The sequence below is a fragment of the Canis lupus genome, chromosome 8 (assembly GCF_048164855.1).
Source record: "Canis lupus baileyi chromosome 8, mCanLup2.hap1, whole genome shotgun sequence".
In the NCBI taxonomy this organism is placed as follows: Eukaryota; Metazoa; Chordata; class Mammalia; order Carnivora; family Canidae; genus Canis; species Canis lupus.
Genome location: NC_132845.1, coordinates 5452115 through 5464749, shown reverse-complemented (window position 1 = coordinate 5464749; position 12635 = coordinate 5452115). Strand labels below are relative to the sequence as shown.

Sequence of the window (12635 nt, the reverse complement as noted above, 5' to 3'; positions counted from 1 at the left end):
TGCATTCCAGGGATAAATTCCAATCGATCATGGTGTATAATTTTTTTAATGCTGATTTTTGAATAATATTTCCAAGAATTTTGTTCAGGACTTTTGCATGTTTATTCATTAGGGATATTGGCTTATAATTTTCTTTTCTTTAGTATCCTTATCTTGCTTTGGTATCAGGGTAATGATGATTTTGTAAAGTAAATTGGGAAGTGTTTTCTCCTGTTCACCTTTTTGGAAGAGTTTGAGAAGGATTGGCACTCATTCTTTAAATGTTTGACAGATTTTGCCAATTCAGTCCTCCACGGCTGAACTTTTCTTTGTTGAGAGGTTTTTGATATTGATTCATTCCCTTACTGGAGTTAGTCTGTGCAGATGTCCTATTTCTTCATGAATAAGTCTTAGTAGATTTTATGTTTCTAGGAATTATCCATTTCTCCTAGATTGTTCACTTTGTTGTATAATTATTCATAGTATTCTCATGATTCTTTATGTTTATTTGATATCAGTTACAATGTCTTCTCTTTTATTTTGACTTTATTTGAGTCTTCTCAGGTTTTTTTGTTGTTTTGTTGTTGTTGTTATTGTTAAGTCTAGCAAAGCTGGCCAATTTTATTTATTCTTTCAAAACCCAACCCTTAGTTTTGTTAATCTTGTTTTATTTCATTTATTTCTGTTCTGATCTTTTTTATTTCCTTACTTCGGCTAACTTGGGTATAATTTGTTGTTTTTTCTTTAATTCTTAGAGGTAAGAAGTTAGCTTTTTTATTTGAGGTATTTTTTTAATGTATGCATTTATCACCATAAAATTCCCTATTAGAATTACTTTTACTGCATTCTGTAAATGTTGTTATGTTGTGTTTCTATTTTCCATTGTTTCTATTTTTTTTTTTTTTTTTAAGTTTTACTTTGATTTCTGAGGTCAAAGGACACCTGGGTGACTCAGCAGTTGAGTGTCTGCCTTAGGCTCAGGGTATGATCCCAGGGTCTGGGGATTGAGTCTCACATCAGGTTCCCTGTGAGGAGGAGCCTGCTTCTCCCTCTGCCTGTTTCTGCCTCCTCTCTCTCTCTCTCTCTCTCTCTCTCTCTCTGTGTCTCTCATGAATGAATAAACAAAATCTTAAAAAACATTTTTCTGAGATTGATAAAGGAAAGAGACAAAATTCTACTTTTGAATAATACCAGTGGTAGATTATTGACAATATGTTCAAGTGACATGTGAATTCTATTATTGCAGAAAAGCTTAAAATAAAAATCTTTCATTGATTGTGATAAGTTTATAGACAATCACTATACTTAGTAACAATATTTAGAATTCCTAAAAATAAATGCTAGGGAGATTATATCTTCTATAAGAAATAAAGAAACCACAAAATAAACTATTAGAGATAGAATAATCTGTGTGAACAATGGATGTTTAAAATAATAGTTTATCTATGTATCTTTGTTTATAGATATACATACACACATGTGTACCAGTGCATTGAAAAAGATGTAAAGTCACCTTCAGCTTTATGTGAAGAAAAGGGATCTCTCTGCTCTTCCAAGTTGATGTGTTTTGTTTATCCAGAGATTTTGCTATGAGTTATAATCTAAAAAACTTTACCTTTAGTTAATAAGAATGCATTAAGATTGGATCATTGGGCAGCCCAGGTGGCTCAGCGGTTTAGCGCTGCCTTCAGTCTGGGGCGTGATTCCAGAGATCGGGGATCGAGTCCCACGTCCGGCTCCCTGCATGGAGCCTGCTTCTCCCTCTCCCTGTGTCTCTGCCCTCCCCCCTCCCTGTGTCTCTGCCCTCCCCCTCTGTCTCTATGAATAAATAAATAAATCTTTAAAAAACGGAAAAACAATTGGATCATTAATTGTAACCAATATACAACACTAATACAAGATACTAATAGGGGGAACTGACAATGAGGGTGTATATGTGATCTCTGTGTACCTAAAACAGCTCTAAAAAATAAAGTCTATTTAATACTTTTTAAAAAAATATCATTTGGCTAAAAAACAAAAGGAAAAAATTAGTTTGGTATATGATCCTCACTTTGCAGATTTCTTACAGAGTTGCTATTGACTCAAAAATTGGATTCTATAGCTGAAACTGTTGAGCACCCCATTGTCTTGAAACGTCCTGATTTATGCCTGAGATATGGTCTCTCATAAATCCCAGTTATAAACTGGAGTTTGCCTGTATTAGGTCAAAATTAAAAAATGGGTTTTTGAAAAGAGAGTCTGAGGAAAGACTGAGAATTTTTTCTAAATAGGGAGTCCAAATGATGGGATATATTTTGTACATTGCCTTTCATTTCAGGACCTATGGAGCTTGATAAGTTTGTAAAGATTCATTCATATCTGTTTATTTTATATCAGGGTCTTTATATTTGGAGGACTGTTATACTTGTGGCTTAGGCTAGTGTTGCTCAAGGTGCCCATGACTTGCCCAGGTGCATGTTCAATTACAGATTCCTTGGCTCTCAGCCCAGAGATATGTAGAAATGATATGGGGCCTAGGAATCTGCTTTCTGTTTAATTCCTTAGGTGGTACTTAAGACTTTGAGCATTACAGTTCATGGCCTTGGCTAGGATATAAGAAGTAGCTAATCTCTTGAAAGAGTGTGAGGTTTTATCTGGGTTTCCACATTTATTTTCATTTGGATTATGCTAACCTAGTTTATTTCCACATGGGAAAGATTCTTCCAATAGGGAAGGTAGTTAATCTTACTAAATGCTCTCAGGCCACTTGAGTTCAAATATTCTCTTCTAAACTATCACTGGTGACTGTTTTGTGAAAGCTAAAATAACCCACAGTAAGGGAAATTTCAAATATATAAGAAATACTATGTAAAATTATATTAAAAAGCTTTGACCCAGATTTTACATGGACTTAAATTAGTCAGATTTTAAAACTGTTAGGATTCTAGATCTTAGTTACCTAGTTGAATTTAACATGGAAATAAATAATGTGATTGCAAATTGTATCTTTAAGAAGCTTATAACAGTTGAAACCCTATATTGCCTCTTTAGCTACATTTTTCAGCCTCTTACACAAAGGTTAGCACTATCCTGACTTGGAAGTTTATCATTCGATGCATTTCTTTATTTAGCAGAATATTTTAACTAAAATTATTATGCAAAGTATAGTAAGGTGTGATTTTCTTGTTTCAGTTTTCTTGCCTAGAAGTGATGATTTTCTCTCAACTGTTTCACCATGTTCCATGTTCTCTAAGTTCTAGGAAAAAGGAAATTTTTTTTTACCCTTTTACTGATTAGTTGATTTGTAAAGGCAGTGATAACATTTTTGGTTTCTAGTTATATAAATTTCCTACTTTTAAAATGTTTTGAATTAGAAGGTTTTATGGGAACTATTTTTTCCTGAAGTTTTTAAATTTGAATATAGTTGATACACAATGTTACATTAGTTTCAGTTATACAACTTAGTGATTTGACAATTTTATGCATTATGCTGTGTTCACCACATATGTAGCTACCATCTGTCCCATTACATCACTATTATAATATCATTGACTGTATTCTTTATGCGGTGCCTCTTATTCCTGTGACTTATTCCTTCTGTAACTGGAGGCCTGTATCTCCTTCTCCTTTCACCCATTTTGCCCAACTCCCTTTTGTCTGACAACTGTCAGTTCATTCTCTCCACGTATAGGTCTGATTCTGTTTTTTGATTCTTTTTTTAAGTTTTTAAAAATATTTTATTTATTCATGAGAGACACACACACACACACACACACAGAGAGAGAGAGAGGAGAGAGAGGCAGAGATATAGGCAGAGGGAGAAGCAGGCTCCCTGCAGGGAGCCCGATGTGAGACTTGATCCTGGGACTCCAGGATCATGCCCTGGGCCGAAGGCAGGTGCTCAACTGCTGAGCCACCCAGGTGTCCCTGCCTTTTTTTTTTTTTTTTTGATTCCACTTAAATTCTTTTACTATTATAGTCTCACTAGCTATTTGCAAATTATTTGTTTGTTTATTTTTTCAGATTTATTTTTGGAAGTCAAAAAACCATTTCTAAGCAATTCCCCATTTTTCCTAGATGTTTCATGGAACAATAACAGAAGAGCTAACCAGTCATGAAGAATGGAGTCACTATAATGAAAACATAATAGAAGATCAAAAAGATTTTGTTTATGTGAAGTTCAATGGCCTTCATTTAAAATCTATGGAGAATTTGCAATCCTGTATCTCTCTTAGAGTATGCATCTTATCAAACAATTTTATTACAGATATCCATCCACTTCAGAGTTGTATAAAATTAGTCAAACTTGATCTCCATGGAAATCAGGTAAGTAAAAGACACTTTAAATATTTGCATATAAATGAAGTTGATATTTAAAAACACTTATGCTATCTATCCCAATGTTTCCTACATTTTTTATATAAAATATAAACAAAAATTTAAAAGCAAGTAGAATACATATATAAATACAGAATTTAAAACTTAAGGGGTACCTGGCTGGCTTAGTCAGTAGAGCAAGTGACTCTTGATCTTTGGGTCATGAGTTTGAGCACCATGTTGGATGTAGAGGTCACTTTTAAAAAACTTTAAACAAAAATTTAAGGTAGAAATACATAAACACAGTAATTTGGTATATTTTACTTCTAATATATTTACTTCATAAATACAGTAATTTGGTATATTTTACTTCTTAAATTAATAGTCTAGATTAAAAATGCTCTGGAATTTTTAATATTTTTAATGACATAATTGACATATGACATTGTATTAAGTTCATCTGTACAACATGATGATTGGATATATGTATATGTCACATATTCTTTATCTGTTTATCTCCCAGGGGACCCTTAGACTGCTTCCAGGTCTTGGCTATTGTAAATAATGCTAGAATGAATATAGGGGGTCCATGTATCTTTTTGAGTTAGTGTTTTCCTTATCTTCAGATAGATACTGAGAAGTAGAATTGTTGGACCATATGGTAGTTGTATTTTTAATTTTGAGGAACCTCCCTGTTGTTTTCCACAGTGGTGGTACATCCCCATTAGCAGTGCATGAGGGCTCCCTTTTCTCCACGTCCTTGCTAACACTTGTTATTTCCTGTCCTTTGGACAATGGCCATTCTAGCAGTTGTGAAGTGATACTTCATTGTGGTTTTGATTTGTATTTCCCTGATGATTATTGATAGCGGCATCTCTTCATGTACCACGTTGGCCATCTGGATGTCTTCTTTAGGAAATCAGAGTCACTGCCCAGTTTTTAATTGGGTTTTATTTTCATATTGAGTTATATGAGTTCTTTATATATTTTGAGTATTATCCCCTTATTACATATGTGATTGATTTACAAATGTTTTCTTCTAATTGTTAGCTTGTCTTTTCGTTTTATTGATGGTTTCCTTTGCTGTGTGCAAGTGTCTTAGTTTGATGTATTTTTACCTGATGTATTTTTGCTTTTGTGTCCTTTGCTTCTTGTGTCAAAACCAATTATCATCACCAGTGCTGTTGTGAAGGAGTACACTGCTTATGTTTTCTTCTAGGAGTTTTAGGTCTTAAGTTCAAGTCTAATCTATTTTGAGTTAATTATATGTAGAGTAAAAGATAGTGGTCCAGTTTTATTCTTTGGATGTGGCTGTCCAGTTTTTCCAGTACTGTTTACTGAAGAGACTAACCCGTGCTTGCTTTGGCAGCATATATAATAAAAATGAATGATTCAGACTAGGTTAGCATTGTCACTGTTTAAGGCTCTTATGCAAGTTTGTGAAGAGACTGCCCTTTCCCCATTGTATATTTTTAGCTCCATTAAATCAACTACCATCTATGCATAGGTTTATTTCTGGTCTCTGTTCTGTGACATTGATCTTTGTGTCTATTTTTATGCTAATACCACACTGTTTTGATTATGATAGGTTTGTAATATAGTTTAAAATCAGGATGCATGATGCCTCTAGCTTTATTCTTTTTCAAGATTGCTTTGGCTTTTCAGTGTCTTGCGCTTACACATATATTTTGGGATTCTTTTTTCTCTTTCTGTGAAAAATGCCTTTGGAATTTAGACAAAATTATACTGAATATATAGATTGTTTTGAGTAATAGTATTCTAACAACATTTATTATCTCAGTCCATAAGCATTTGTTTATCTCTTACTCAATTTCTTTCATCCATGTCTTATGATTTTCAGTGTGCAGATATTTCACCTCCTTGGTTAAATTAATTGTAGGTATTTTACTCTTTGATGCAATTATAAATGGGACTGTGTTCTTAATTTCTCTTATCACTTATTATTAGTATATAGAAATGCAACAAATATTTGTATATTGATTTTATATCCCACAACTTTACTGAATTGATTCATTAGTCATAAGAATTTTTTGGTGAAGTCTTTAGAATTTTCTGTATATAATATGTCATCTAAAAATGCTGACAGTTTTGTTTCTTCCTTCCTGATTTGCATGCCTTTTTTTTCTTTTCCTTGATTAATTATTTTGGCTGGTACTTTTAATACTGTATTGAATAAAAGTTGCAAAAGTGGACATCCTTGCCTTGTTCCTGGTCATAAAGGAAAAGCTTTTAATTTTCACCATTGAATATGTTAGCTGTAGACTTGTCGTATATGGCCTTTATAATGCTGAGGTACATTCCCTCTGTATGTATTTTGTTAAGAGTTTTTATCATGAATAAATATTGAATTTTGTCAAATGCTATTTATCTATTGAGATGATCATACAATTTTTATCCTCCATTTTTGTTAATATGGTGTTTCACATTGATTGATATGGTTCCTTAATTCTTTATGTTTAGAAAAGTTGAGAGTCTATTACAAAGAAATTTTTACTGAACAAAGTATATATTTCTATTCATTTATTTATTTTTTTTTTATTTTTTTATTTTTTTTTATTTCTATTCATTTAAATATACTAATAATGATAACCTATTCCAGATGAGCAGTGTCTCATGTTTTACTCCACTCACTATTGGATAGAGATTCTTTTTTGGTTTATTAATGAGAAATTTGCCATTTAGGAAAATATTGAAATTTAGAAGATGTTTAATGTTTTTGTATTTTCCATGCAATTCATAGAAAATTAATATTTGTATTTAGGATGTTATTATTAATAATAATTTCAGATAAAGAGTCTACCAGATACCAAATTTTGGAGTGGATTGAAGAAACTAAAACTCCTCTATCTTCATGACAATGGATTTGTAAAGTTAAAGAATATATGTATGTTATCTGCTTGTCCAAGTCTCATTGCGCTCACCATGTTCGATTGTCCAGTGAGCCTTAAAAAAGGATACAGACATGTTCTTGTCAACAGTATATGGCCTCTTAAAGCACTGGATTATCATGTGATTTCTGATGAAGAAATAATTCAGAACTGGCATCTTCCCGAAAGATTCAAAGCATATAATCACCGGCTTTTCTTCAACTTCTGCCCTGCTTTGAAAAAGGTAATTAGATTCATTAGAGTTCCATTTTAGATAAACGTGTTATATGAACTAATATATACTGTATCATTTATCTAAAATTTCATACACTAGTAAATACATTAGTAATACCTTATATCTGAGAATTTATAGACATTTATATGCCTACTGCATAGAAATTGCTGAGCCTAAACATATAAAATTGGAGAGAAACAAATATATTTTTGGTCTATATTATGTTTTAATTACTTTAACGAGATATAGCTTATATAAAATTCACTCATTTTTTATGTATGATTTAATAATTTTAGTAAATTTTAGTGCCGTATAACCATCTCCACATTCCAGTGTTAGAAATTTCCACTACTCCAAAAGTTTCCCTCTTTACCTTTATTCCCTCTTCCCTCTTTGCAATTATTCTCGACTCCCACCCACAGTCTTAAGTACTATTGGCCTGGTTTCTGTTTCTACAAATTTGCTTTCATAAACATTTTGTATGAATCAAATCATGCAACACACAGGCTTATGTGGCTGTGTGTGTTGTGTTTGAGGCTTATTTATGTTGTAGCATGTATCAAGAGTTAGTTACTTTTGATTGCTGAGTAATTTTCCATTACATGAATATACCACATTTTTTTTGCCTATTCATCAGTCGGTGGATATTTAGATTATTGTCAGTTTTTGCTATTATGAATGATGCTGTAAGAACACCTACTTACATGATTTTGTGTTGACATATGTTTTCAGTTTTCTTAGGTAGATTCTTAGGAGTACAATTGGTATGTATAGTAAGTTTGTGCTTAATTTTGAAAGAAACTAAATTGTTCTGTAAATAATAGAAACCACAAATGCATGAGGATTCTAGTTTCTGTATGTCCTTGCAAACACTTAGTATTTTTTCTGTTTTACACTATAGACATTCTAGTAGGTAGAGAGTGGTATTTTATTTTGGTTTTAACTTTATTTCCCTAATGAGTATGATGATAAGCATTTTTAATCTTCTTATTATGTATACGTGTATTTTTGTCAACTGTCTATATAAATTTTTTGCTTATTTTGAAAGTGGGTTATTGTCTTATTATTGACTTGTGAGAGTAGATATATGGATATAGTCTTTTAACAATACATGCATTGCAAATATTTTTTTCTCAACCTCTAACTTATCTTTTCACTTTCTTTATGGCCTCTTTTAGAGCAGGAAGATTTTGAGTTTTAAAGACATCCAGGTTATGAATTTTTTCTTTTATGGATCATGCTTTTTATATTGTTTCTAAGAACTCTGCCTAAGGTCAGAAGACTCTTTCTTGTTTTTTCCCAGGAGATTCTTTCTGAGTTTTTTCCTAGGAGTTTCATAATTTTAGCTGAAATATAGACCTATGTTTTATTTTGAGTGAATTTTTATATGTGGTATGAAGTAAGGATCTAACCTCATTTTTTTTTGCAGTAGATATTCAATTATACCACCCCCATTTATTGAAAAGGTTATTCTTTCTCAGGTTAATTGTATGGGTATCTTTGTCAGAAATCAAGTTGCCATAAAATGTAATCTTAATTTCTGGACTCTCAGTTTTATTCCAGTGGTCTATATATTTATCCTGATGCCAGTAGCATGCAGTCTGATTATTGTAGGCAGCTTTGTAGTTAAGTTTTGAAATGGGGAAGTGTGAGTCTTTCAACTTTGCTCTTTTTTTTCAATATTGCTTTGGCTATTCAGATTCCCTTGCATTTACAAATGAATTTTAGGATCAGCTTGTAAATTTCTGCAATGATTCTTGCTGGGATAGTAATAAAGAATCCATTGAACTTATAAATCAGTTTGTGGAGACTGCCATCTTTACAATAGTTAATATTCTTATTCTTGAATTTGAACTGTCTCTGTATTTAGATATTCTTTAATTTTCTCAGCATTGTTTTATGGTTTTCTTCTTTTTTAAGATTTTATTTATTTATTTATGAGAGAAATAGAGAGAGAGAGGCAGGGTTCATGCAGAAAGCCCCATGTGGGACTGGATCCTGGAACCCCAGGATCATACCCTGAGCCAAAGGCAGATGCTCAACCACTGAGTGTCCCTTTTTTTATGGTTTTTATCGTGCAAGTTTTGTACTTATTTGTTAAAATTTATTTCTGTGTATTTTATTCATTTTGATACTGTGAATGGAATTATTTTCTTAAATTCATTTTTGGATTCTTTGTTACTAATGTATAGAAATACAATTGATATTTTAATTTAATCTTCTATTCTTCCAACTTGCTATTTTCATTTTGTAGCTCTTGAAGTTTTTTGTTGATTCAAAATATTTGTTTTTTTAATAGATAGTGGATCTCTAAATGTTTTCAGATTTTCCATGTTTCAGGGATTCCATTGGGAAGTAGTTCAGTGCCTTAAAGGACAATTTAGAATATTAATTGAAGTGAATAAAGATATTAAATTATTAAATGATTAATTTGGTGATATGGCATGTTGAAATCATCATGTTGATTTTGTTGATTTTTTTAAATGCTGAAAGAAGTGATTGAGATCTAGTTGAATGTTATGAAAGACTTAAATGGATAGATAAAAATAAAAAAAATGCTTTATGACATGAGTTTTAGAGCAAATAAATGACATAAGAGTTTAAAAGAGGTGATGAGCTCTGCTGGTGTTAGAAAACTCCATTACAAGATATTGGAAGTAAAAAATGTATGTTGCAGAACAGTACTTATAATATTCTAAATATTTATAAATATATTTACATATTTTATATATGCATTGACATTGATGAAAAATTGAAAATCAGTTGAACAGTGATCATATTTGAAAGGATATATAAATATACACAGTGATTATGCATGGAGATTAGGAAGTTAGAAAACTTTATAGCTGCATACAATTACTTATAAAAAGTTATGAGCGCATTAGTAATTTTGAAATAATAGTTACAAATTTTAGAGAAATAAAAAAATGAAGTAGTATTTAATTCTGAATGTCTTAACCGGGGCCCTAAAACAAAAATTTCATTTACATATTCTACTTGGGTATTATGGTATGATCAAAAGTAGGAAGATCTTTGACTTTTTTTTTTTTTAACATACTTGACTTTTTTAAGGACAATCAAAATGACTGATGTTCATTTAAGGAATTAATAGGAAGTTAGTGGGGGTATGAAAAGAAACTTAGATGACATACTAAGGAGTTTAGACTTCTTAATGAATGCAATGAAGATCTATTGTAGTTATTTGGGAAGGAAATTAGGGTGTTTCTATTATAGTTGGTGCTCTATGGATAAATTTTATTGACAAAGTTTTTTAAAGGAGATTAATCCAGTATTTTGCTAGCAAATTAAAAGGGGTTAGGAGATAGATTAGAGCAGAGAGATCAATTATCTGTAGGCCAGAATGATGCTATTAGAGCTGATACAGGCAGACCATAGTGGCAAAGAAGAAGACAGTGTAGAAGACAGTCAGAGTCATTGTGGTAGGCACTTTATGTATTTTATTCCTTCATTTCTTTACCATGTATGTATATTGGTCACCTAATCTGTGAACTAGATTATCCTGTACTCAGTGGTAAATAATACTGACAAAGGTTCTACTCTCTTAAAGTTCAGTGGGAAGGCACAGTAAGAAAACATGTAAGCAGAAAACAAAACAAAACAAAACAAAAAACCCCAGTCTAATGCCAGATTGTCTTAAATTCTAAAGAAAAGAAACTGAAGTAGTAACATATGACAAAAGAGATGAAGGCTTGGGCCAGATAGGGAAGGACTTTCTGACAAAATATGCCTTCTTCACCATGTTGTTTGATATAAAAAGATCTTATTTCACAGAAGAAAATAAAATATAGTAAGGTTGAAGATTTTACCCACTATCTGACATATAGTCAGTCATGAAGCTGGGATTTCAAGCCCACTTTGGTTTCACAGTCCTACAATCAACACTGTATCTCAAAGGACAAATGTTGCAGAGATTTGACAGGATTTTTTAACTGATCAGATATGAATAATTATGAATATGAAATATGAAAAAAAAATATGTGAGAAAATACTCTTGGCATTTCGAACTTGGGGAACTGGAACAAAAAGTAGTTTAGCTTATGGAAATGGAAGCATTTGAAGAGTTTTGATAGAAAGTTAAATTTGATCATGTTTATTTGAGGCAGGGTATTGATATAGAGATATCAATCAAGTGTTGGAAATGAAGAGCTAAAATTCAGAAATAATGTTGTAGGTCTAAGATGTAAATTCAGTAGTTACTGGTCTGAGGTTATGGTTGAAGCCAAGCCGTCACAAGAATATATGGGAAATAGTATGAGACCTAAGGACAAAGCCTAAGAGCAGTTTAATTTTGGATAGAAAGCAGTGGGACCAATGAGGATAACAGAGAATTAATTCCAGGAGTAGAAGGAAAAACAGAGACAGCTTTGTATCACTTAGTTTAAGGGAAAATAATCGTTTAAAAAAAAAATGAAAGATGTATTTAAAAGTCAAGGACAATTATCATGGAAACAAAACTATTTTGAAAACTTCTGTTGGAGAGGTTGTTGTTTCTTTGGAATTTCAGTAAGTTTCAGGAACTATAGAGGGTTAATATGTAATTACCAAGTATAGAAACTTTCTGAGAAAATTTTGGACAGAGGAAAGACAATGCCTTGACTGCCAGAAATAAGATTAATGGATGATTTTTTTTTTAAAGTGAGATGATATTAACTTCAGTATATTTTTAAGCCAAGAGAGATAAATTTTAATTTAAAATAAAAGGTTGAAAATAGAGACGCCTGGGTGGCTCAGCGGTTTGGTGCCTGCCTTCGGCCTAGGGTGTGATCCTGGAGACCCAGGTTCGAGACCCAAGTCAGGCTCCCTGGAAGGAGCCTGCTTCTCTCTCTCTGCCTGTGTTTCTGCCTCTCTATCTGTATCTCTCATGAATAAAAAAATAAAATCTTAAAAAAAAAGGTTGAAAATATCAGAAATAGGATAATTGAAGAAAAAAATTGTGTGAAAAATATGAATGGAAGGCATCACAGATGACGTAAGCCTTAAAGAGCTTTTGGCAAAATTTTGGTAGAATTTTGTGGCACAAATTAAAAAGAATCTATTTGAAAAATAATTTTTCAGCTTACTTATAAGTTTTTGGTTATTATTTCTGCTATAAATAATATTATTTTGGTTATTCTTTGATTATTGAAACATTTAATTTGTAGCATTAAACACTTGAATAAATGACAACATATAGGGATATAAATTTATTTAGTAATATTTGAAATATCTATTTC

At 31.8% G+C, this 12635-nt stretch overlaps 1 protein-coding gene across 3 annotated transcripts in view; it reads left to right on the top strand.

Annotated features, from left to right (window-relative positions):
* The window catches only part of LRRIQ3 (leucine rich repeats and IQ motif containing 3), a 174136-nt gene that overhangs the window by 14255 nt on the left and 147246 nt on the right, over positions 1 to 12635 (top strand). For all 3 annotated transcript variants that reach the window (XM_072834077.1, XM_072834078.1, XM_072834079.1), the window contains exons 2-3: positions 4039 to 4287; positions 7087 to 7410. In XM_072834077.1, coding sequence (XP_072690178.1) covers positions 4039 to 4287; positions 7087 to 7410 — 573 coding nt within the window. The remainder of the gene's footprint in view (positions 1 to 4038; positions 4288 to 7086; positions 7411 to 12635) is intronic.